This window comes from Nerophis ophidion, linkage group LG21 (genome assembly GCF_033978795.1).
Source record: "Nerophis ophidion isolate RoL-2023_Sa linkage group LG21, RoL_Noph_v1.0, whole genome shotgun sequence".
Lineage (NCBI taxonomy): Eukaryota > Metazoa > Chordata > Actinopteri > Syngnathiformes > Syngnathidae > Nerophis > Nerophis ophidion.
Window position 1 is genome coordinate 10,048,675 of NC_084631.1, and position 26,935 is coordinate 10,075,609.

The window sequence follows — 26,935 nt, forward strand, 5'->3', positions numbered from 1 at the left end:
AAGGAAACACCGCCTGTGTTTGTGTCGCTAAAGGCAGCTGCAATACACCGCTTCCCACCTACATCTTCTCTTTGACTTCTCCATTATTAGTTGAACAAATTGCAAAGTATTCAGCAACACAGGTGTCCAGAATACTGTGTAATTATGCAATTAAAGCAGACTACTTACAGCTTATATCGGGCTTATATCGGTGACGTCACGCGCACGCGTCATCATTCCGCGACGTTTTCAACAGGATACTTTGCGGGAAATTTAAAATCGCAATTTAGTAAACTAAACCGGCCGTATTGGCATGTGTTGCAATGTTAATATTTCATCATTGATATATAAACTATCAGACTGCGTGGTCAGTAGTAGTGGGTTTCAGTATAGGCCTTTAAGTGTGACCATGTGTGTTTACTTTTAATGTTGATTGCAGTTTTTTTCTGTGCCATGAGTAGGATCGGTTGGGTCATATAAGTAAATGATGTGCTGTGTATATTTTGAAGTTCAATTCATGGTCATTGGCTTGCTGTCCTCATATTTGTCCCCAAATGACGGCAATTATACTGTCAGATATTTAAAATTAAACTAGAGGTATCCTGCGGACCCTGACTCTTTAATAAACTTGAAACGTTTAGCGGGCCAAACAGAAGACGCTGGCGGGCCGTATTTTGGGCACCTCTGGTTTAGTTTTTGTGTAATATTCTTCCTCTTAAAAGGGAATCAATAGAATCAAGGTCCAATGAGGCGTACTGCTCAGCATTTCTTCGAGATGATTCTTGGAGTCATGACATTGAAGAAGTCAACAGTGGCCCTCGGCATTGAGGGATCGCAGTCGTAGTTACCCTGCAGATTAACATGAATGGCCATCTGCCAGATAAACCTCGCCAGTGAATGGAAAAAATGTCACGTGATGCACTTCCTGGTTTGAGACCATCAAACTCATTCGTGCAAAATGTTCTTTTCGCACTGCACTAATTAATTGGGAATGATGCGTAATCTTTTCTATTCCCCTCCCAGTACGTCCCCTTCTCACTGACCTCACATTGCAACGAAGACCCCTCAGCCACGGCTGCCCTCTTACCCAACCCCACCCCCTCTTGTTGCCGCAATTGTGTGCCGCGTCGAGTGTGCCGCTTTGATGAGGTTTCCTTTATTTACCGACCGCATCTGCTATGCTTAATTACCACCGACACTTACTTTGATGGGGACGAGTGCCCGAATGTGAGCTAGGAAGCTTTGTCGCCGAGGTGTTTTGGTGGCTGATACCCAGGGGGAGGGGGCACCAGACGGTGCAGTGTCTTGTAAGCCCTGTTAAGCCATGTACATGTAAAAATGGAACTGTAACTTTGGAACGTCTTTTCCCGACAGCAGGGGTGTCCAAACATTTTCCACTAAGTGCTGCGCACTGGAAAAAACAAAACTTACGGGGGCCATTTTGATAAATGTGTTAAAAATTTGTCATATATTAATTTCTTATAAAACACATATCTGTCGATCAACTTCATGTCTGTCAGTATTAAATTATACATATTTTGAATTTATGCCCTTTTCGTTAAAGCACCTTTGTTTTTTCAGGCAAAAAATCTTCCAAGTTCTTCAAAGTGGAATATTTGATATGAAGTAAATGGAGCCTTAAATAAGTCAAGAATTCATACCATTGATTTCAGTTAATTATTTTTTATTGTAGTTTTTACAAAAAATCTCACTCAAAATGTTAAAAATAAGTCACATATTTATATATATTTTTTGACTTTCAAGACATAAATCCCTAGCTCAACTTCAGATCTATCTGTCGTTTATACGTTTTTATGTTCAGAAAATCAGAATCAGAATAGTTTTATTGCCATTGTTTTAGAACGGGTTCACAAACTAGGAGTTTTTCTTGGTGCAGTCGTGCAAGATAAAACATATTACACAGAATAGGTACTAAAATGAGCTGTAACTGAGCCATCAGATCTTGTTATTGTTCATGAGCCTGATGGCCGAGGGGAAAAAAAATGTTCAGGTGTGGGTCTGGATGGGCCGTAGTCTCCTGCCTGAGGGGAGAGGGGAGGATAGTTTGTGTCCAGGGTGAGAAGAGTCAGCTGCGATCTGATCCACACGCCTCCTGGTCCTGGAGGGATGGGAGCTTGCAGCCAAAAACCTTCGATGCGCTGCAGTCGATGCTTGTCCCGGACTGTGGAGCCGGGGAACCACACGGTGATGGAGGAGGTGAGGATGGACTCGATGATGCACCAGCATCTAGGTCGGCACCTTACGTTTCCTCAGATGCCGCAGGACGTACATCCCCTGCTGGGCCTTCTTGATGAGGGAACGGATGGTCGATTCCCACTTGAGGTCCTGGGTGATGGTGGTGCCCAAGAAATGGAAGGAGACCACAATGGAGACGGGGGTGGGAGAGTCAATCAGGTTGAGGGTGGATAGTGCTGCTGTGACTTTCCTGAAGTCCATGATCATCTCCACTGTTTTCTGGGCATCCAACTCCAGGTAGTTGAGGCTGCACCAGGACGCCAGCCGGTCCAACTCCCTCCTGTAGGCGGACTCGTCGCCATCCGAGATGAGCCCGATGAGGGTATTGTCTTCCGCAAACTTGAGCAGCTTTACAGACTGATGACTGGAAGTGCAGCAGTTTGTATACAGGGAGAAGAGCCAGGGGGAAAGTACACAGCTCTGAGGAGTACCAGTGTTCATGGTTCGACTGTTCAAGACAATCTTCCCCAGCCGTACGTGCTGTCTTTGGTCTGTCAGGAAGTCATTGATCCAACTGTAGAGGGAGTCGATGGTGTTGAAGGCAGAGGTGAAGTCCACAAACAGGATCCTGGCCTAGGTTCATGGGGAGTCCAGATGCTCCAGGATGAAGTTTAGGTCCAGGTTCACTACATCATCCACAGACCTGTTTGCGAGCTGCAGTGGGTCCAGAAGGAGGGCGGTGATGTCCTTGAGGTGGGGCAGGACTTCATGACCACTGACGTCAGCGCCACCAGCCTGTAGTCATTCAGTCCTGTGATCCGTGCTTTCTTGGGGACAGGGACGATGGTGGAGGTCTTAAGGCAGGACGGCACGCAGCATAGCTCCAGAGAGGTGTTAAAAATGTCAGTGAAGACAGGAGCTAGATGATCCGCGCAGTGTCTCAGGGTGGAGGGGGGCCTTCCACGTGTTCAGCTTCAAGAACTGCCGGCGTACTTCCTCTTCTCGGATGGAGAGGCCCTTTGAGTAAGTCCTGTGATGTTCTTGGAGGCCCCTTCATGTCCTTTTTTTTTTTTTTTTTTTTTAAATTAGTTTTAGCTAGCTAGCATGTTTTAAAGCACCTCTTGCTGAGCGGCGCTTCAGTGTTATAACTAAGCCTTTATCGTTAGTTTGTTAAGCCAAAATGAGTCCATTCTTCCTTTTTTTACCAACACACTGTTTCTGCTCATAAGTACTCCGTGCGTGTGCGTTGCACGTCATGTGCGTTGAAAAAAAATATATATATTTTCAGAGGCAGCATAGTACCTTTTTAATTGATTAGTACCGGGGTTCTTTAATAGTACCCGTATACCGTGCAACCCTATGAATAAAAAATCGATTATTGACATTTACTAATTGCTGTTACAATCGCACATGTCCGGGGTGACCGTCTGGGTGGTTCAGCTGGACAGTCATTATGCTGTTGCACGTACACTATTACCTGAACCCTCTAAAGCTATTCCAGTCACAGAATCCACACCATGTCCTGAAATCATTTCTTATTCATCTTCACGGTGGGAGAGGGGTTAGTGTGTCTGCCTCACAATACGAAGTTCCTGCAGTCCTGGGTTCAAATCCAGGCTTGGGATCTTTCTGTGTGGAGTTTGCATGTTCTCCCCGTGAATGCGTGGGTTCCCTCCGGGTACTCCGGCTTCCTCCCACTTCCAAAGACTGTACCTGGGGATAGGTTGATTGGCAACACTAAATTGGCCCTAGTGTGTGAATGTGAGTGTGAATGTTGTCTGTCTATCTGTGTTGGCCCTGCGATGAGGTGGCGACTTGTCCAGGGTGTACCCTGCCTTCCGCCCGATTGTAGCTGAGATAGGCCCCAGCGCCCCCCGCGACCCCGAAAGGGAATAAGCGGTAGAAAATGGATGGATGGATGGACGTACACTATTACCTGAACCCTCTAAAGCTATTCCAGTCACAGAATCCACACCATGTCCTGAAATCATTTCTTATTCATCTTTTTTTTTTTTTAAGCAAGAGCCTTGGTTTAACCTCTTGAGACCCAAGACCGTGTTTGGGATGCAATTTAAACATGTTTGGCTTCAATTGGACTGAATCCCTTCCAAGAGATAAAAGCTTCATCGTATTAGGTTTAACAAGCTTGAAGAAAAAGTGGTAAACAAGCAATGGAATGACGGCATTAATCGTCATGATTCCTCAAGTATATTTTGGAATGTTGACATTTGTTCACAGCCTCTATCCGGCTCGATTTTTTTTCTGCCCGCTACCGCTCTGCTAATTTTAACAAAGTACACTAATCATAATCAGTCAGTGTATGGCTTTATTTATGTACGTGTTTCTCTGTTTAATTTTCACCTGAGAAAGTAATAGATAGATGGATGGTACTTAATTGATTCCTTCAGGAGAGTTCCTTCAGGAAAATTAAAATTCCAGCAGCAGTGTACAGAGTTGAGATCAATTCAAATTAAAGTAAAAAGTAAATAATGGGGGTTTAAGTGGAAACAAAATAGAGAAATATTACAATAAGAATAAAAAAAAAGCGACAATGGGAATAAAAATATAACAGTAAAATAAGAATATAACAAGACAAAGTAGGCAGTAGTGACCATGTTATGAAAACGTATTGCACTGTTATTGTTTTGCATCCCCTGTCATCCTGGTACCCCCCGCCCCCAGCCCCAGTGAGGAGTTGTACAGTCTAATGGCGTGTGGGACAAAGGAATTTTTGAGTCTATTAGTCCTGCACTTGGGATGAAGCAGTCTAGCACTGAACAGGCTCCTCTGGCTACTGATAACGCTATGCAGAGGGTGACTGGCATCATCCAGGATGCTCACTAGTTTGTCAACAGTCCTCTTCTCTGCCACCGTCACCAGTGAGTCCAGTTTCATCCCGATTGTAGAACCGGCCCGCCTGATCAGTTTCTCAAGTCTGGAGCTGTCCTTCTTAGATGTACTTCCCCCCAGCACACTACCATGTAGAACAGAACACTGGCAACCACAGACTGATAGTACATCCACAGGAGTTTTTTACAAATGTTGAAGGAGTGCAGTCTCCTGAGGAAGTACAGCCTGCTCTGTCCTTTCTTGTACTGGTGGTCCGTGTTAACAGTCCAGTCCAGCTTATTGTCCACCCAAACCCCGAGGTACTTGAATGAGTCCACGGTCTGTACCTCAACTCCCTCGATCACAATAGGTTGTGACCGTGGACTCGATCTCCCAAAGTCAATGACCAGCTCCTTGGTCTTTGATGGATTGAGCTGCAAGAGGTTTGTGTGGCACCAGACAACAAAGTCCCTCACCAGATTCCGAAACTCCTCCTCTCTGCCGTCCCTGATGCACCCGACGATGGCAGTGTCATCCGCGTACTTCTGGATGTGACACAGCTATGAGTTGTAGCAGAAGTCAGCGGTGTACAGGGTGAAGAGAAGAGGGGCCAGCACCGTTCCCTGCGGTGCTCCGGTGCTGCTGATCACAGTGTCAGATGTGATGTCCTTCAGTCTGACGTACTGTGGCCTGTCGGTGAGGTAGTTCGAAATCCAGGCAACCAGGTCCACTGCCTGTTGGGTCAATGGACATTGAGTTCATCTATTTCGGGAATATACTGTCGAGGCAATGTTTAGAAATAAGGTTTTCATACATACTGTACTTGCCATACAAGTGTAAACAAAGTTAACCTCCCCATTAGATATGTTGCCATCCGATGCCTATCATCCATGACTGATATTGGCCGGTACAATCACGTGTGAACTGTAAATGTTTTATTACCGGTGATTGGGGCCATTACCGCTTATTCCCTTTGGGGTTGCGGGGGGCGCTGGTGCCTATCTCAGCTACAATCGGGCAGAAGGCGGTGCACACCCTGGACAAGTCGCCACCTCATCGCAGCCCATATAATACATTTATCAATTTTTTTAACCTTTACGGCTCCCCTCAGGTTTTGTTCCATCTCTGTCATAAAAATGTAAAACATAATTCATGTATTGTATTTATTATTTTTTTTGTTCGACGCTTGAATCTCTAAATCAACTTCAGATCTATGCGCCGATTATAACTTTTTGTATATTTTTAATGTTTTTTTTTTGTTTTGTTTGGTTTTATGCCCTTTTGTTTTTTATGGCAAACACACAATATGCAATATTTTCTCCTCCAAATATTTCAAAGTGGAATATTTAATGTGAAGTAATATGAGCCTTAAATAGGTCAATAATTTATAACATTAATTTTATTTTATTTATTGAGAATGACTGTTAAAAAAAAAATCCCACAAAAAACCTTGGGAATTCATACAAGTGTTAGAAATAAGTCTTTTTTTTTTTTTTACTTTCAACGTCTTCAACTTCAAATCTATCCGTCGATTATAAGTTTTTTTAATTTTATTAGATTTTTAGTTTTTTTCCCCTCTTTTTTATAAGACAAAGATGCAAAAATTTGAAATATTTTCCACAATTTTTTTTAAAAGTGGACTTTTTCTGGTGAAATAATTGGAGCTTTGAATAGGTCAATAATTTATAACAACATTGATTTTGATTTAAAAACCTTTTTGAGACATGACAGTTTTAAAGGAAAAAAACAGCCTGCTTGGCATCTTCAGTGTAATAAGGGTCAACATCGCAAATTTTTCTTGTTACAATTTACCCATTTGCTCTTTTAGTCAACTTTTTTTTATTAGTATTTTTGGAATGTACCATGGCCCGTTAAAAAATTAGCTGCGGACATTGGACAACCCTGTTTTAATGTATTAATGATGAGTGTGATTGACTGTGTAACAATATTGACACAGTATTTAAGCTAGTTTTTTATTTTTATTTTGCTCAAAACGAAGTCAAGAGTAAACAAAAACGAAACAAAAGTAAAAACTACTATCTACTACTTTTTTTAAATCCACTAGCTTTTTGCTCCCAAAGTCCTCCTGTGTCAAGGGTGTTTTCCATGATTTTGTTAACATTAACAAAAACCACAAAAAGTTTTGTGAGAGTAAAAATATTGATCTAATGTCTCTATTATCGATTACATACCGGTACTAGCCTTAAAGGGGAAGATTATCACAATTTCAAAAGGGCTAAAAACAATAAAAATCACTTCCCAGTGGCTTGTTGTATTTTTTGAAGTTTTTTTAAAAATTTTACCGTTCCCGGAATATCCCTAAAAAAGCTTTAACGTGCCTTATTTTCGCTCTCTCGAAGCCACTGTTCATTTTCCTGTGACGTCATACAGTGCTGCCAATGTAAACAAACAATGGCGAATAGCACAGCAAGATATAGCGACATTAGCTCGGATTCAGACTCTGATTTCAGCGGCTTAAGCGATTCAACAGATTACGCATGTATTGAAACGGATGGTTGGAGTATGAAAGTATTAAAGAAGAAACTGAAGCTATTGAGCGAATAGCTACTGATGCTATTCATAGCCATAGCATGGCCGAATAGCTGCGTTAGCATCGCCGGTAAAAGGTGCGGACCAAACGATCAGGACTTTCGCATCTCGTGACACTGGAGCAACTTAAATCCTTCGATTGGTAAGTGTTTTTTTCGCATTAAATGTGGGTGGAAGGAAACGTAATATAGTTGCAAATGCATCTGCAGGTTATCCATAAATCTCTGTGCCATGTCTGCTTTAGCACCGCCGGTAAATAGCATGTTAGCATCGATTAGCATAGCATGCTAGCATCGATTAGCTGACAGTCAACATCAACAAAACTCACCTTTGTGATTTCGTTGACTTTATCGTTGCAAATGCATCTGCAGGTTATCCATACATCTCTGTGTCATGTCCGTCATCCCCGGTAAAATGTGGAGACACTGGCACATTCAATGAGGGTCTGGCGGCAGACACTTTCGCATCTTTGGGCCAGTGGTGCAACTTGAATCCCTCCCTGTTAATGTTGTTACACCCTCCGACAACACACCGGCGAGGCATGATGTCTCCAAGGTTCCAAAAAATAGTCGAAAAAACGGAAAATAACAGAGCTGAGACGTGGTGCTTGCAATGTGTTGAAAATGAAAATGGTGCCTGTATTACCTCGGAGACGTCACGTTCTGACGTCATCGCAAAAAGAGCGATAAACAGAAAGGTGTTCAATTCGCCAAAATTCACCCATTTAGAGTTTGGAAATCGGCTAAAAAAATATATGGTCTTTTTTCTGCACCATTAAGGTATACAGTATATTGACGCTTAAATAGGTCTGGTGATAATGTTCCCCTTTAAATTGACACTACAGGTACTGTATATGGATGCAGTCGCCTTTCCTTTTCGTGTACACAGGGCCGCTCAACATCAAGACATGGTTACGTTATCTTCTCTATAACTATTATTAATCTACTTTTTTTATTGCCTGTTAGTAACTGCTTACTATATTTTCCAGACTCTAGAGCGCACCCACTAAATAAAAAAAAAAAAAAGTTTTCCCGTAAATTAGTCACACTGGACTACTATAAGCCGCAGATATATACGTTCTAACATCAGTTAATCACACAGAAATATTCTGTAAATGTTTATCAACGTACCTTAATTGTTTCCACACAGTGTCTGTTAGATGACAGTAAAACAGCTGTTCAAACAAAACAGAAGTCATCGTCACGGACCCACTAGCTGCGGAAAATAGCTCTCCAATCAGCTTAACAGATAACCAATAACTCCCCGGTGACGTTTTGGTGAATTTACTGAGGAATGTGTGAAACTGAAATATTACAAAAAGAATGCCATTGTAAGTTATTAAGACTCACACAGACACTCGGAATAAGTTTTAGCATATTATCTCCTTCACACATGAGACGCTTTAGTGAGTATGAATAGTAGATAAAACATTTTATTAGTAGATAAGAATGAGATAGACGACACGCGTCTTTGAGCTGCAAGTTTATGGCGACTAGAGCCAAACTGTCTTGAACATTATGTGGTTTGAGAAGGCAATACAATTAAACCACGGATGTCTGCTCGCCAAGTAGGGCAAGTTTATTTATTTCATCATTTATTTATGTTATCACTTAGCAGGCAGCTACAGTTCTCACGTATCTGGTCTTCCATATATATCTATGTCTATGCTGCGCGCTCTAAATACAGAAGCTGGAAATGACACAATACTGCATACGTCAGAGGAGCCTTGAAGACATATTATTAATAATTCAATGTAATGCATTTAGAATATACAGTACAATAATATACAATATTTTAACAATATACTGTACAGTGCTGAGACTGCAAGACACCTGTGGCGTTGGGGGTGTGGTCACCATGATGTCACAGAGCAACGATATGTTTTTCTTTAAAATGGCAAAAATATGCATACATACATTTAAAACCATATCTGTTATAATACATTAGTATTGCATTAGTAGTGCATTTTAAAGTAAGACCAACAGTATAATAAGTCTCGTATTCTTTTTAATAACATTGTTATTCTGAAGCTAACATATAATAAATGATTAATCATTAATTACTGCGACTTCTTGAACAAATGCGGTAGAAAATGGATGGATGGACTAAAATGCATGAGAATGTTTTCTATTTTGAATGTTATTTTTAGCACTGTGATTACCAGCGGAGTTATTCATAATTATCATGTTAAGCAATGTCAGCTAAGATTTATCGAAGAGCCAGATGCAGTCATCAAAAGAGCCACATCTGGCTCGCGAGCCATAGGTTCCCTACCCCTGTTCTACGGCTAATACCAAAGCATGCCAATGTGTTACTACTCTGGAAAAAGAGTTCCTCAGTGTTCGCTCTTATAATAACAATGTTGCTACAGCTTGGTTCCAGAACCTAAGTTAAGTACCCTAAAACCTTTTGTCTTCTTGTCTCTCATAATGATTGTAAACGATCATCAAAATTCCCCAAAAAGTGCAGTTCCCCCTTTAAGTATCATTAAGTAACATTATCACTGAAGGACAAGGATAAACATGTTACACATTGAGTAAAATGAGTGAGAGACACGCTTATCGCAAAGATAGCCATTAAGATAGCTTGAGACAACAGAAGAATTAAGTTTTTAGTTTAAAGCAGCTCTTGGTCAAATTTAACCCGTGCCATTAAACTACTCAGATATTTCCAAATGAGTTTTTCTCACTTTTAACTTCGAAACTGGTAGCCGCCATTGTGACGCGCAGTTTTGCTTAACAGTTACCGTAAATTTTGAACTATCGTTAGTATTTAAATGGTTGGAATCTGTGCTTTTGAGTGATATGCGGGTAATTACGGTAATGTACGTCACAGCAGCTCAGAGGAGGTGTGGGTGGGATTAGATTAATATTCCTATTTTCGCAACATTGTTTAGTTTTTGTTGTTTACAAACCCAGATAATAATTTCTTGGTCACAGGAGCACTTTGAGAAAAAAACACAGTTTTTAAAAGAACTGTACTTAGGTTTTTACTTTTGTCTCATCATTGTGTACTATTGACTTTGTTTTGATCAAACAATTGTTTGTATTTAAAGAGAATAATGAACAAGTTTAAAAATTGCTACAATGTCAATAGTACTCACCATAAATACATGAATACACGTGATCGGGATTGACAGTGCAACATTTTGATTGGAAAATATTCCTAGTAAAAATATATTTCAAAACGTAAATCACGTGATCTGTAATATATAATTTTTAATATTCAACAGTCATTTTAAGTATTTATTTGAGTACTCAAGACAACATCAGAATACAAAGAAAAAAGGGTTTTCGCTACAAAAAGGAGAACAGCAAGAAATCTAAATGCTTTCAAAAAGGAGAGAGGAAGAAGGAGAGGGGCCTGAGCAAAAACGTGCCATCCTGGGAGGGAGAAGGGGGAATGAGCAAAACACATCCTATCTAATTTGTGATACCAGCAAAAAGGTTAACATCAATCTTTAAAGAAACCTATTTAGAGAGTAACATTTGACCGAAAACATAATGTAGTGATCAATCAACATCCCAGCAGTCTTTGTCCTATTCACTGAGGTGGCGGGGGGCTCTAAAAATGCATAGCATAGGCCACGAAAGTGTCTTATCTCTGAAAAAACCCAGTACAGCCAGTTGGACTACAATTGCGGTTTTAGACGAGAGATTACTAAAATGTCACCATTATATTCAGAACAATAAGATTTTCTTACAAGTATTACAACAATGTTAAGAAGGCTGTGAATACCGATATCTAGTACATTTGATTTCTTAGAGTTTTATTTTCAACACATTTAGAAAAAAATCATTGTCAATTTGGGGTATTGTTTGTAGAATTTTGAAGACAAAAAAAGAATCTGTTCCATTTTGGTAAAGAAAATGTAAAAAAAAAAAGTCAATTGGTGTAAATACTCTCCGGATGCACTGTACATCAATTTTTAATGTTTTGGTGTCATTACCAACAACATTGGAAACATCCTGATGAACATGGAGCTCAACAGGGTTATTTTGTGCACGCCGATCTTCATCAATCAAAGTTTATTCATATAGCCGTTACTCACAAGTGTCTCAAAGGGCTGCGCAAGCCACGACGACATCCTCGGCTCAGGTCCCACATCAGGGCAGGGAATAAACTCAATCCAATGGGCGGTATAGCTCGGTTGGTAGAACAGCCGTGCCAGCAACATGAGCGTTGCTGGTTCGATCCCCGCTTGCACCATCCTAGTCACTGCCGTTGTGTCCATGGGCAAGACACTTTACCCACCTGCTCCCAGTGCCACCCACACTGGTTTTAATGTAACTTAGATATTGGGTTTCACAATGTAAAGCGCTTTGAGTCACTTGAGAAAAGCGCTATATAAATATAATTCACTTCACTAATAAGAAACCTTGGAGGGGACCGACCTGGATGACAGGTCCATTGGATGTCGAGTGGAAATCGTTAATAATGTGAGAGTCCAGTCCATGACGGGGCCAGCAGGGGATCATCTTGAATGGAGACAAGTCAGTAGCACAGAGACATCATCAACTGATGCACAACAGAGTGGTCCACCCCAGGTACCCACATTGAACTTTGGTCACCTGATGAACTGAACTCTCGCGGATGTGTTGGAGCCACTATGGATTAAACTTTCACACTTCATGTTAGACCCGCTCGACATCCATTGCTTTCGGTCCCCTAGAGGGGGGGTTGCCCACATCTGAGGTCCTCTCCAAGGTTTCTCATAGTCAGCATTGTCACTGGCGTCCCACTGGATGTGAATTCTCCCTGCCCACTGGGTGTGAGTTTTCCTTGCCCTTTTGTGGGTTCTTCCGAGGATGTTGTAGTCGTAATGATTTGTGCAGTCCTTTGAGACATTTGTGATTTGGGGCTATATAAATAAACATAGATTGATTGATTGATAACCTCTCCATGCAGGATAGGGGGGCAGAGCAGAAAAGAAAAGAGACGGCAGATCAACTGGTCTAAAAAGGGGTTTATTTAAAGGCTAGAGCAGAGGTCCCCAACCTTTTTGTATCCGCGGACCGGTCAACGCTTAATAATTTGTCCCGCGCGGCGGCGGGGGGGGGGTTCCTTTGTCATGAAAAAGGGACGTTTTTGTCATGAAAAAGGGAGGTGTTTGTGGTTGGTGCACTAATTGTAAGTGTATATTGTGATTTTTATGTTGATTTAATTAAAAAAAAGTTTTTTTTTTTTTTAATTTTATTTATTTTTTAATAAAAAATTCTTCTGCGGCCCGGTACGATTGGTACCGGGCCGCGGCCCGGTGGTTGGGGACCACTGGGCTAGAGTATACCATTTTTAAGATGGGAGACTTAAATGCGTCTACTGAGGTGGCATCTCTAACTATTAGCGGTCGGGCATTCCAGAGTACTGGAGCCCGAATAGAAAAACGCTCTACAGCCCGCAGACTTTTTTTGGGGCTCTGGGAATCACTTATAAGCCGGAGTTCTTAGAACGCAGACTTCTTGCCGGGACTTATGGTACAATACAATCAGCAAGATAGGATGGAGCTAGACCAGGGGTGCCCATTACGTCGATCGCGATCGACTGGTCGATCTCGGAGGGTGTGTCAGTCGATCTCAAGCCAGGCATTAAAAAATAGACATAAAAATGAGCAATCATCAATCATACCAAGACTTCACTTTCGTCAGTTGTTTGACATTCTCGGCACCCGAGGATCTTGTGAGATGACGCTGGCTGCTGCAAGCTCATATTTAAGAAAAAAATCACTAACAGGGCGGACGCAGAGAAACACATTTTATTTCTAGAGACTCCGTACCTACTGTCAAAACTCTAAAGACCGACTGCACAGTTCCTTTCTTCACCATAAAAGACCTGTTTCATCCTGCCTGTGCTAACAAAATAAGAGTCTCAGAAAGCTAGCGCGCACAAGCTAGCAAGCTACGGAGTTTGATGCCAATGTATTTCTCCCCCGCCCTCAGCGACCGCTTTCTCACTTGCTTGCCCACCCGCACTCTCACTGACATCACTCATCTGCTGCCAGACATTAAAGGGCCACACACATATGCTACTCTCATAACAAAGTGTTTAAAAACGAGTATGCAAGTTGGACAAATGAGATGCCAAATCCAACCACTTTCATGTGGTATTGGACAGAAAGGAGGACTTTTTTTTTCCTCCATTTGAAAATGCGGACGTTATCAGCACCACTGTCTAATTCCAATCAATGCAAGTCATCAGAATCAAATACACCAACTTATATTCTTGTCTTCATGAAAGAAAGGAATCTGTGTGTGTTAAACATGCTTGTATTATCATTAAACACCATTAACTTGTTAACAAAAATGTCTCTTTCATAAATAAATAAATATAAATTATAAATAGGAATGAGGTAGATCTCCTCGACTTGGTCAATTGAAATGTAGCTCGCCTGCAGAAAAAGTGTGAGCGCCCCTGAGCTAGACCATTAAGTATTTTATACGTAAGTAGTAAAACCTTAAAGTCACATCTTTAGTGCACAGGAAGCCAGTGCAGGTGAGCCAGTGCAGGCGTAATATGATCCAACTTCATATGATAATATTATCTACTCCTCAATGAACCACAACTACCCAGTGCCGGCAGCACTCATGCCTCTCAGTGCAGTGTGTTAAACACGGGCCATGGCAGCAATGGCGTCGTCCACGGAAGTAGTCCTACATTGTACCAGCCATGGTAGCATTTTTCAACTTTGATGGGATGATGGATGGTCGCCCTACCAAAATACAAGCGCACCCCATGCATGGCGAGTGAAATATAAGTATTTTGTGCAGCACTTTTAATCATCCTGTCACCTTTTTTTTTTCTTCCCCTTTTTGTGTTTGTGTCTCCTGCAGGTATTTAATGGATGACACAGAGTCGAGTTCAGAGAGTGAAATGGAGGTGGACGACCAGAGCGAGGACGAATTGGGCACCAAGGTAAGGTGTTCTTTTTTTTTTCTCCCGTTTTAATGAGGAAATCCCTTTGCTCTTTCAGGCGCCCTCACGTTGCCTTGCTTTGCAGACGCCGCCCAAGCCACAGAGGCCGGTCGCCCCCAAAAAGGAGGCAGAAGAGAAGAAGGTAGACGAGTATGCCGCCTCCACAGACCTGGATGATGAGCCAGGTTGGTGGCAAAGGAAATCAATTGCTCTCATTTGCAATTAGTTATTTAATTGCTAATTATTTCCACGTTTTAGCCTCAGCCGTGCCTTTTTGCCTTTACTGTTAATTAGCAGGCACGCAGCTGCCGAGGCAAACTTTCTTCGAAGTCACATAAATTGCCAAAATAGAGCTGAATGTTTTGTTCGTCTTCCACCTCAAGTTTTGGTCTTCGGCATCGTTCAAAAAACAGAAAAACCTTATGTAAACAGGCTTATATAATATAATAAATATAAAATATGCAAATTACGTAAATCGAAAGAATCTGTGACGGATTAAGTGGTGAGGGGATTAAAAAAAACCCCACCACCGCTCTGACCTTTGACCTCAGCCATCTCGTGTCAGATACAGTGGAACCTCGGTTTTCAAACTGAATCGGTTCTTGAACAAAGTTCTTAAACCGAATAGTTCATACAGTGGGGCAAAAAAGTATTTAGTCAGCCACCGATTGTGCAAGTTCTCCCACTTAAAATGATGACAGAGGTCTGTAATTTTCATCATAGGTACACTTCAACTGCGAGAGACAGAATGTGAAAAGAAATCCAGGAATTTGCATTGTAGGAATTTTAAAGAACTTATTTGTAAATTAGGGTGGAAAATAAGTATTTATTCACTTCAAACAAGGAAGATATCTGGCTCTCACAGACCTGTATTTTCTTCTTTAAGAAGCTCGTCTGTCCTCCACTCGTCACCTGTATTAATGGAACCTGTTTGAACTCGTTATCTGTATAAAAGACACCTGTCCACAGCCTCAAACAGTCGGACTCCAAACTCCACTATGGCCAAGACCAAAGAGCTGTCGAAGGACACCAGGAAAAGAATTGTAGACCTGCACCAGCCTGGGAAGAGTGAATCTACAATAGGCAAGCAGCTTGGTGTGAAAAAATCAAATGTGGGAGCAATTATCAGAAAATAGGAGACGTACAAGACCACCGGTAATTTCCCTCGATCTGGGGCTCCACGCAAGATCTCATCCCGTGGGGTCAAAATGATCATGAGAACGGTGAGCAAAAATCCCACAACCACGCGGGGGGACCTGGTGAATGACCAGCAGAGAGCTGGGACCAAAGTAACAAAGGTTACCATCAGTAACACACTATGCCGACAGGGAATAAAATTCTGCAGTGCTAGACGTGTCCCCCTGCTTAAGCCAGTGCATGTCCAGGCCCGTCTGAAGTTTGCCAGAGAGCACATGGATGATACAGCAGAGGATTGGGAGAATGTCATGTGGTCAGATGAAACCAAAATAGATGTCTGATGGGTGTTGATGCTGCAGCAATGCAATGTCCAGAGCACAATTATTGAAGTGGTGAAGAGAGAGGTAATAAGATGGTCGGGGGCATTAAAGGGGCATGCTGTTCATTTAGAAGTCTCACAGCCTGGGGATACAGACTGTGAGACATTCTGGTGGTCCTGGCGCCAATCGATCTGTACCTCCTTCCAGAGGGTAGCAGGTTGAAGAGGCCATGTGCTGGGTGGTATCTGTCCTTTAGGATGTTGCGTACTCGCTTTAAGCAGCAAGCTGTGTACATGGCACTCATCTCTGGGAGTATAGTCCTTGTAATTTTCCCTGCTGTTTTATCGGGTTTAACATTGTTCATTTTACTCGGCAATGAGTTTGCTAAGCGCCAATTTCAGGTCAGAATGACGAGACTGCCAATTTTTGACAATCTGTTTGCTTTATTGTTAGTTTTGCAGGACACGACCAGACCTTTTCATCATTGTACTGCGCGGTGCATGCGCTACCTTCCTCTGTCTTTACTCGCCCACTCACTCACTGACGTCACTTGGACAACATGTTGCCATTCTCTTAAACACACATAAGCTACTCTCATGAGTTAACCAGCTCCCCTGTTGCGTACATGTTGATACATAGCATGTAGACACGTTGACGCGCACACAGCTGCTTGGATTGATGCCAAATATTAGCAGAGTTAAAACCGCCCAATTAGCAGTCAACAATTGCAGGTGAAATGACAATATTTTGTAAGCAGGGGGGCGTCTATGAAAAAGGCATTGCTTGGATGGCAACATATGTTGCACCAAAACCTGTATGTACCTTTCAGCATTATTGGTGCCTTCCCAGATGTGTAAGATACCCATCCCTTGGGCAATAATACACCCCCATACCATCACAGATGCTGGCTTTTGAACTTTGCGCTTGTAACAGTCCGGAGGGTTCTTTTCCTCTTTGGTCCAGAGGACACAACGTCCACAGTTTCCAAAAACAATTTAAAATGTGGACTCGTCAGACCACAGAACACTTTTCCACTTTGCATCAGTCCATCTTAGATGAGCTCGGGCCCAGCGAAGCCGGCGGCGTTTCTGGGTGTTGTTGATAAATGGCTTTCGCTTTGCATAGTAGTTTTAACTTGGACTTACAGATGTAGCAACAAACTGTAGTTACTAAAAGTGGTTTTCTGAGGTGGGCCCGAGCCCATGTGGTGATATCCTTTACACATTGATGTCGGTTTTTGATGTAGTACCGTCTGAGGGATCCAATGTCACGGGCACTTAATGTTGGTTTTCGGCCTTGCCGCTTACGTTCAGTGATTTCTCCAGATTCACTGAACCTTTTGATGATATTAAGGGCCGTAGATGGTGGAATCCCGAAATTCCTTGCAATAGCTCGTTGAGAAATGTTCTTCTTAAACTGTTGGATAATTTGCTCACGCATTTGTTCACAAAGTGGTGACCCTCGCCCCATCCTTGATTGTGAATGACTAAGCATTTCATGAAAGCTGCTTTTATACCCAATCATGGCACCCACCTGTTCCCAATTAGCCTGTTCACCTGTGGGATGTTCAAAATTAGTGTTTGATGAGCATTTCTCAACTTTCGCAATCTTTTTTGCCACTTGTGCCAGCTTTTTTGAAACATTTTGCAGGCATCAAATACCAAATGAGCTAATATTTGCCAAGAAAAACAAAGGTTTCCAGCTCGAAAGTCAAGTATCTTGTCTTTGCTGTGCAATCAATTGAATATAAGTTGAAAAGGATTCCCAAATCATTGTATTAATGGTAAATGGGTTGTACTTGTATAGCGCTTTTCTACCCCTTTTTAAGGAGCCCAAAGCGCTTTGACAGTATTTGCACATTTGCCTATTCACACACTAATGGCTGGAGCTGCCATGCAAGGCGCTCACCAGGACCCATCAGGAGCAAGAGTGAAGTGTCTTGCCCAAGGACACAACGGACGTGACTAGGATGGTAAAAGGTGGGGATTGAACCAGTAACCCTCAGATTGCTGGCACAGCCACTCTACCAACTTTGCCACGCCATCCCATTTTTTATTTACGATTCACACAACGTACCAACTTCACTGGTTTGGGGGTTTTGTATATTTATGTATATAATAAGGTAGATCACTTCAACTTCAATCAATCAATCAATGTTTATTTATATAGCCCCAAATCACAAATGTCTCAAAGGACTGCACAAATCATTACGACTACAACATCCTCGGAAGAACCCACAAAAGGGCAAGGAAAACTCACACCCAGTGGGCAGGGAGAATTCACACCCAGTGGGACGCCAGTGACAATGCTGACTATGAGAAACCTTGGAGAGGACCTCAGATGTGGGCAACCCCCCCCCTCTAGGGGACCGAAAGCAATGGATGTCGAGAGGGTCTAACATGATACTGTGAAAGTTCAATCCATAGTGGCTCCAACACAGCCGCGAGAGTTCAGTTCAAGCGGATCCAAGACAGCAGCAAGAGTCCCGTCCACAGGAGACCATCTCAAGCGGAGGCGGATCAGCAGCGTAGAGATGTCCCCAACCGATGCAGGCGAGTGGTCCATCCTGGGTCCCGACGAGCGGTCCATCCTGGGTCTCGACTCTGGACAGCCAGTACTTCATCCATGGTCATCGGACCGGACCCCCTCCACAAGGGAGGGGGGGACATAGGAGAAAGAAAAGAAGCGGCAGATCAACTGGTCTAAAAAGGAGGTCTATTTAAAGGCTAGAGTATACAGATGAGTTTTAAGGTGAGACTTAAATGCTTCTACTGTGGTAGCATCTCGAACTGTTACCGGGAGGGCATTCCAGAGTACTGGAGCCCGAACGGAAAACGCTCTATAGCCCGCAGACTTTTTTTGGGCTCTAGGAATCACTAATAAGCCGGAGTCTTTTGAACGCAGATTTCTTGCCGGGACATATGGTACAATACAATCGGCAAGATAGGCTGGAGCTAGACCGTGTAGTATTTTATACGTAAGTAGTAAAACCTTAAAGTCACATCTTAAGTGCACAGAAAGCCAGTGCATGTGAGCCAGTACAGGCGTAATATGATCAAACTTTCTTGTTCTTGTCAAAAGTCTAGCAGCCGCATTTGGTCCTTTCATAAGTAGATTGCCTACTGAAAAACCAGGGCCATGCCTGCTTTAGACTCAAGAAAGGACATGGCTTTTCTAGGCAGGAAATTGTTTGTAAATAGCAGTTTGCAAGCCCTATTTACTTTTTGTGTACCGAAACGTGCCAAATCAGCATTTCCCTAAAGCAGAGCAAATCGCTCCTTTTAAGGGGAAAATTAGTAAAAAGTGTTGGCTGTCGAGATATGTATTTGTTTGGTAAGATAGAAAGCAAGTGCTGCGTTGTAAAAGTGTTGTCGCTCATGAGAAGTGATTAACGGGCTCTCCACTCTCAAAACCTGTGGGGGAGTTGGAAGGTGGGCAATATCGGCTTTACGAAACACTCAGAAAAAATGACAAGCGGCGTTGGTAGGCCACGACAGGTAAAGCGGCGAGGCCCAATCGCTGTGACGGGACTTGTGCATGATTCTCATTTCTATGTTAATGCAAGGCCACCAGTAGAGTGGCTGAGGAGGCGAAAAAAAACACGCAAGAGGAGATCGTTTTAATTAGCCCTCAAAAACGCACGGTACCAGCCGCCTCGCAGCCTTTGAACCGCTGATGCTTTCTGTAAAGTGCACACTCACCCGCCATTTCCCCGCCCGAGCGCGATAAGACAAACTGGTTCTATCCTTTTTATATTTGTTGCTCCGCTTTAACCTCAAAGCTGATACACAATTAACTCTCAGACATTTTTGCTCGCTTCAAATTCTTCCTGCCTGTGTGATAAATGGCCGGTGCAGGCCTTGTTCCGCAACACGCGTTGTCAGCGCATGTATTGACAGACAAACACTTGCTTTCACAGACGCTGATAACGACTCCGCCGCAGACACGGAGGACGAGCTGCAGAGGTAAACGCTGAAGTCATATTTGTTCTCCTGCATCCAGAATTGTGTGTCAGCAAATCGTAAATGTGACCCAAATGAGTACATCCCTCATTTTTTAGCAGGCAGTACATCTTGTCAAGACACAACACTAAAGTCAAGTTTGATAGAATACCCGGAAAGTATTTTCAGCGCTTCACTTTTTTCACATTTTGTTATGTTACAGCCTTATTTCAAAATGGAATACATTAGTTTTTGTCCTCAAACTTCCACACACAATACTCAATATTGACAACGTGAAAAAGGCTTTTTAAAGAATGTTTGCAAATGTATTAAAAATTAAATAACCCAAAAAAATCACATGTACACAAGTACTCACAGCCTTTGCTCAATACTTTGTTGATGCACCGTTGGCAGCAATTACAGCCTCAAGTCTTTTTGAAAACGATGCCACAAGCTTGGCACACCTATCTTTGAGCAGTTTGGCCCATTTCTCTTTGCAGCATCATGTTGGTTGGGAAGCCTTAGTTTTCATCCAGGATGTGTCTGTACATTGCTGCATTCATCTTTCCCTCTTTCCTGACTAGTCTTGCCGCTGCAAAAAAAAAAATCTCTGTTTTTATGACTTTTAATATGTAGTAATTTGAAATTTGATATCAAACGAAAAGTCCATCATGGATAAAAGTTGTTCTTATTATTAAAACCATCCCCATACCATGATGCTGCCACCACCATGATTCACTGTAGGGATGGTGCTGGCCTGGTGATGAGCAGTGCCTTGTTTCCTCCAAGGATTCACGCCAAACTGTTTAATCTTTGTCTCATCGGACCAGAGAATTTTGTTTGTCATGGTTCAAGAGTCTCCCAGGTGCATTTTGGCAAACTTTTTACTAACACTTCTGTACATGCAATTTTCTTTTTTAGTTTTTTGTTTTAAGTAAATTTGCAAACCTTTTTAAAACACTTTCACATTGTCATTATGAGGGTATTGTCTGTAGAATTTTGAGAACACGAATGAATTAATTCCATTTTGGAATCAGGCTTTAACATAACAAAATGTGGAAAAAATGAAGGGCTGCAAACAGGGGCGGTTCTAGGCATGCTCTTATGAGGGGGCAGTCAGAAATGTGAAGGTGGCATCATGTGTACACATCATGCTCCAGCACTTTTTTTTCTGTGCTTATAGTAACGATGCCTTTCTTCATTGAAATGGGTCTTTAGCTATGTGTCCAACCCCAACCTGGAGTAGTGGATTGCACTTTGTCAGGTGTCCCACCTGAAAACTAAGCTCCTGCTGGTATAGCTCTTACTGTCACTGAGGCACGCAACCCCCCTGACCACAATAAGGTGGCAATCCCTCAGGGGGGGAAACTGAAAAATAAAAATAAATGAATAAAATAAAATAAAACATCCTTCATCCAGATTTGATCAACCAACAACATAACATTTATCCTAACTGGATGGCCTAACTCTCAAATAAATTTTGACCCAAAGTAGGACTTCAAACACTACAGTCAATATTTACAAAACTGAAAGGTAGTCTGATGAATAATGATAAAAAAGAATCTCAAACTAATTTATAAAACAGAACATGGGCACTCATCTGGGCACAACATTCATTCACTCCAATGTATGTGTGTTGCCCACTTGCTTGTAAATTGATGAAAACGGCAGTGTTTTTGTTTTTAGGTGTCTTGGTCATATCAAATTAAACTTATAAATTGTTTATTACAAAATGTAGATTGAAACATTAAAGGTTGACTATGTAGAATTACAAGAAAAACAAAAGAAAAAGAATTCCAGCAGTCGATTGCCAGACCGTTGCTAAGTAAAACGGGCCGTTGCTAGGGACTCCGCTCTGAACGGAGGACAGCAGAGGAGGACTGCTAAGCAGGATATATACCTTATGTTTCATTTTTACCGTCATTAACCGCATCATAAATGACTTGCAGCTTGTTACAGGGACAGTGGAGGCTCTCTGCCTTCCAAACCACTGCTGCTCAGAGGTTCCGCTGTCACTGCTCTCGTCAAGTTGTAAAAAAAAAAAAAAAAAAAGGAACTCCGTAGCACCGAAAGTCCTCGACAATAAACATGTTTATGACAGATAACACTACACAAATACACCAATCCTAACAAGTATATGATAAATGTAGACAACTTTTCCTTTTCTTTTACTTTCATACTGCAACAGTGATTGGATGTTTACTGAGGGCTGAGGGGTGTGTGCGTGCTGCGCAGCCTGTGGAATGGTGAATACACGCACATCGGAGGGAGGGATGAGAGGGAAGCCGACACTACTATATCGTGTGTGTCCCTTTTTCGGCGGATTTTTCCGCTAGTGCAGATAATTTTGTCAACTTGTAATGTAATAATTTTGTGAGTTTATTAAAATTTGCTTTCTCAAATTTAGATTTGAGGGGGCAAGACATTTGACCCCGAAAGGGACGATAAACGTGTTTATGACAGATGAGACTACACAAATACACCCATCCTAACAAGTAAATGATAAATGTAGACAACTTTTCCTTTTCTTTTACTTTCATACTGCAACAGTGATTGGATGTTTACTGAGGGCTGAGGGGTGTGTGCGGGTGTGTGCGTGCTGCGCAGCCTGTGGAATGATGAATACACGCACATCGGAGGGAGGGATGAGAGGGAAGCCGACACTACTATATCGTGTGTGTCCCTTTTTCGGCGGATTTTTCCGCTAGTGCAGATAATTTTGTCAACTTGTAATGTAGTAATTTTGTGAGTTTATTAAAATGTGCTTTCTCAAATTTTGATTTGAGGGGGCAAGACATTTGACCCCGAAAGGGACGATAAACGTGTTTATGACGGATAAGACTACACAAATACACCCATCCTAACAAGTATATGATAAATGTAGACAACTTTTCCTTTTCTTTTACTTTCATACTGCAACAGTGATTGGATGTTTACTGAGGGCTGAGGGGGGTGTGCGGGTGTGTGCGTGCTGCGCAGCCTGTGGAATGGTGAATACACGCACATCGGAGGGAGGGATGAGAGGGAAGCCGACACTACTATATCGTGTGTGTCCCTTTTTCGGCGGATTTTTCCGCTAGTGCAGATAATTTTGTCAACTTGTAATGAAGTAATTTTGTGAGTTTATTAAAATGTGCTTTTTCAAATTTTGATTTGAGGGGGCAAGACATTTGACCCCGAAAGGGACGATAAACGTGTTTATGACAGATAAGACTACACAAATACACCCATCCTAACAAGTATATGATAAATGTAGACAACTTTTCCTTTTCTTTTACTTTCATACTGCAACAGTGATTGGATGTTTACTGAGGGCTGAGGGGTGTGTGCGGGTATGTGCGTGCTGCGCAGCCTGTGGAATGGTGAATACACGCACATCGGAGGGAGGGATGAGAGGGAAGCCGACACTACTATATCGTGTGTGTCCCTTTTTCGGCGGATTTTTCCGCTAGTGCAGATAATTTTGTCAACTTGTAATGTAGTAATTTTGTGAGTTTATTAAAATGTGCTTTCTCAAATTTTGATTTGAGGGGGCAAGACATTTGACCCCGAAAGGGACGATAAACGTGTTTATGACAGATAAGACTACACAAATACACCCATCCTAACAAGTATATGATAAATGTAGACAACTTTTCCTTTTCTTTTACTTTCATACTGCAACAGTGATTGGATGTCTACTGAGGGCTGAGGGGTGTGTGCGTGCGGCGCAGCCTGTGGAATGGTGAATACATGCACATCGGAGGGAGGGATGAGAGGGAAGCCGAGACACTACTATATCGTGTGTGTCCCTTTTTCGGCGGATTTTTCCGCTAGTGCAGATAATTTTGTCAACTTGTAATGTAGTAATTTTGTTAGTTTATTAAAATGTGCTTTCTCAAATTTTGATTTGAGGGGGCAAGACATTTGACCCCGAAAGGGACGATAAACGTGTTTATGACAGATAAGACTACACAAATACACCCATCCTAACAAGTATATGATAAATGTAGACAACTTTTCCTTTTCTTTTACTTTCATACTGCAACAGTAATTGGATGTTTACTGAGGGCTGAGGGGTGTGTGCGTGCTGCGCAGCCTGTGGAATGGTGAATACACGCACATCGGAGGGAGGGATGAGAGGGAAGCCGAGACACTACTATATCGTGTGTGTCCCTTTTTCGGCGGATTTTTCCGCTAGTGCAGATAATTTTGTCAACTTGTAATGTAGTAATTTTGTTAGTTTATTAAAATGTGCTTTCTCAAATTTTGATTTGAGGGGGCAAGACATTTGACCCCGAAAGGGACGATAAACGTGTTTATGACAGATAAGACTACACAAATACACCCATCCTAACAAGTATATGATAAATGTAGACAACTTTTCCTTTTCTTTTACTTTCATACTGCAACAGTAATTGGATGTTTACTGAGGGCTGAGGGGTGTGTGCGTGCTGCGCAGCCTGTGGAATGGTGAATACACGCACATCGGAGGGAGGGATGAGAGGGAAGCCGACACTACTATATCGGCGGATTTTTCCGCTAGTGCAGATAATTTTGTCAACTTGTAATGTAGTAATTTTGTGAGTTTATTAAAATGTGCTTTCTCAAATTTTGATTTGAGGGGGAAAGACATTTATTTAAGGGGGCTCTGCCCCCTCTTGCCCCTGCGTAGAGCCGGCCATGGCTGCAAATACTTTCCGGATGCACTTACATTAGAATAGTCAGTATACAGCGTGTATAGTTTAAAGTAAACAGAAAGTCGATAGAGAAGGGAGCCGAACGCTAACAAGTCGGTCTTATTAATTTTTCTCCAGTGTTTAAATATTCACGTCGTATAAATACATCTTTGAGTCTTTATTTAGGGATAAGATTGTCTCGGTGCGCGAGAAGCATTTTGCCGCGTTTCGTGCTGACTTAGCTTAGCTCGCTAGTTAGCTGCTAACAAAGACGCAGAAGTTGTCAACACATCGCTGAGCAGCTAAATATCATCTTTGACCAGACTGTGGGGCCTCAAGGGCTCGTCGTCATGGGACCGAAGAGAACCCCAGCGGCGGAGGAAAACGAGGACATTAAAAAGTCACTTCAATTTCTTTCACAAGACGTAAATGACATACGGATTAAACAGGATATCATTCTTAAACTCGTGGATGAAGTCACGGAGTTCCGCATGTGCATCCAGGAGAGGGATAAGAAGATTGGCGAGTTGGAGAGGAAAGTGGAAGATCTGGAGCAGTATTCTAGACTGAATGATGTGATTGTGACGGGGCTAAAAGTTAAACCCAACTCATATGCACATGCTGCGGGGAGCGAGAGTGCATCTGGGGACCCGGAGGCTGGCTCGGTGGAGGAGCAGGTTGTGGACTTTCTGGCTTCCAGAGACATTCATCTGGACAAGAATTCAATCGAAGCGTGTCATCCTCTGCCTGCGAAGAGGGACGTCATGCCTGCTGTCATCCTGAGGTTCGTCAACAGGAAAAGAAAGACTGAACTAATGAAACAAGGGAGAAAGCTAAAAGGCACCAACGTATATTTGAATGATCACCTGATCAAAAGGAATGCAGATATTGCACAAAAAAAAGCCAGGCACTTAAAGAAACAAAACAAAATACAGAATACTTGGGTCACAAACTAAAATATTCATAAAACTGAATGGATCACCTGAACAAGCAAAAGTGCTGGTTGTTAGAGACATACAGGAACTGAAGAAATAGGAATAAATATGTGAATTAGTGGGACAAGGAGAGTTAAAAAGTACATTTACAAGTTCATTCAATGGCATACAATCAGTCCTCTGATATTACAGACACAATTTAACAATACAACAAAGGATTCTAGATTCCGAGCTTTTTGAACTAAAATCATCTGAGTATACTGATCACAATTCATTAGACTTGGAATATCCTCTCATCCATCCATTTTCTACCGCTTATTCCCTTCCGGGGTCACGGGGGGCGCTGGCGCCTATCTCAGCTACAATCGGGCGGAAGGCGGGGTACACCCTGGACAAGTCGCCACCTCGTCGCAGGGCCAACACAGGTAGACAGACAACGTTTACACTCACATTCACACACTAGGGCCAATTTAGTGTTGCCAGTCAACCTATCCCCAGGTGCATGTCTTTGGAAGTGGGAGGAAGCCGGAGTACCCGGAGGGAACCCACGCATTCACGGGGAGGACATGCAAACTCCACACAGAAAGATCCGAGCATGGATTTGAACCCAGGACTGCAGGACCTTCGTATTGTGAGGCAGACGCACTAACCCCTCTGCCACCGTGAAGCCCGGAATATCATCTCGATCCAGATAATATGTTTCCATCATCTGACTCCATTAACTGCGAATACTATTCAGAAAAGGAATATAATAACTCAATAAAATCAAAAGGCACATTTTCAGTCATCCATTTTAACAGTAGAAGCATGTATGCAAATTCCAGTGCAATTGAAGACTACTTACAACATTTTGTGAATCCATTTAGCATAATTGCTATATCCGAAACATGGTTTAATGAAGCAAAAGGCATTGATTTTGAGATAAAGGATTATAATTTACACCAGGGGTGCCCACACTTTTTCTGCAGGCGAGCTACTTTTCAATTGACCAACTCGAGGGGATCTACCTCATTTATATATATCATTTATATTTATTTATTTATGAAAGAGACATTTTTTTAAACAAGTTAAATGTGTTTAATGATAATACAAGCATGTGTAACACATATAGATGTCTTTCTTTCACAAAGACAAGAATATAAGTTGGTGTATTACCTGATTCTGATGACTTGCATTGATTTGAATCAGACAGTAAGGATGATAACGCCCACATTTTCAAATGGAGGAGAAAAAAAGTTGTCCTTTCTGTACAATACCACATGAAAGTGGTTGGTTTTTGGCATCTAATTCATCCAGCTTCCATACACTTTACAAGAAAAACATTGGCGGAAATTTTCCGTAGCTTGCTTGATTGACATTCACGGCACCCGAGGGTCTTGTGAGATGACGCTGGCTGCTGCCAGTTCATTATTATGAAAAAATGACAGAGAGGAAGGCGAGAAACACTTTTTATTTCAACAGACTTTCGCGCCGTCCCTTCC

At 42.2% G+C, this 26,935-nt stretch overlaps 1 protein-coding gene across 2 annotated transcripts in view; it reads left to right on the forward strand.

Annotated features, from left to right (window-relative positions):
• The window catches only part of xrcc1 (X-ray repair complementing defective repair in Chinese hamster cells 1), an 80,414-nt gene that overhangs the window by 31,760 nt on the left and 21,719 nt on the right, over positions 1-26,935 (forward strand). The window contains exons 11-13 of one of the 2 annotated variants that reach the window (XM_061881872.1): positions 14,382-14,463; positions 14,522-14,648; positions 19,840-19,885. In XM_061881872.1, the coding sequence (XP_061737856.1) occupies positions 14,382-14,463; positions 14,522-14,648; positions 19,840-19,885 (255 nt within the window). The remainder of the gene's footprint in view (positions 1-14,381; positions 14,464-14,521; positions 14,649-19,839; positions 19,886-26,935) is intronic. The other variant, XM_061881873.1, reaches the window with a different exon arrangement.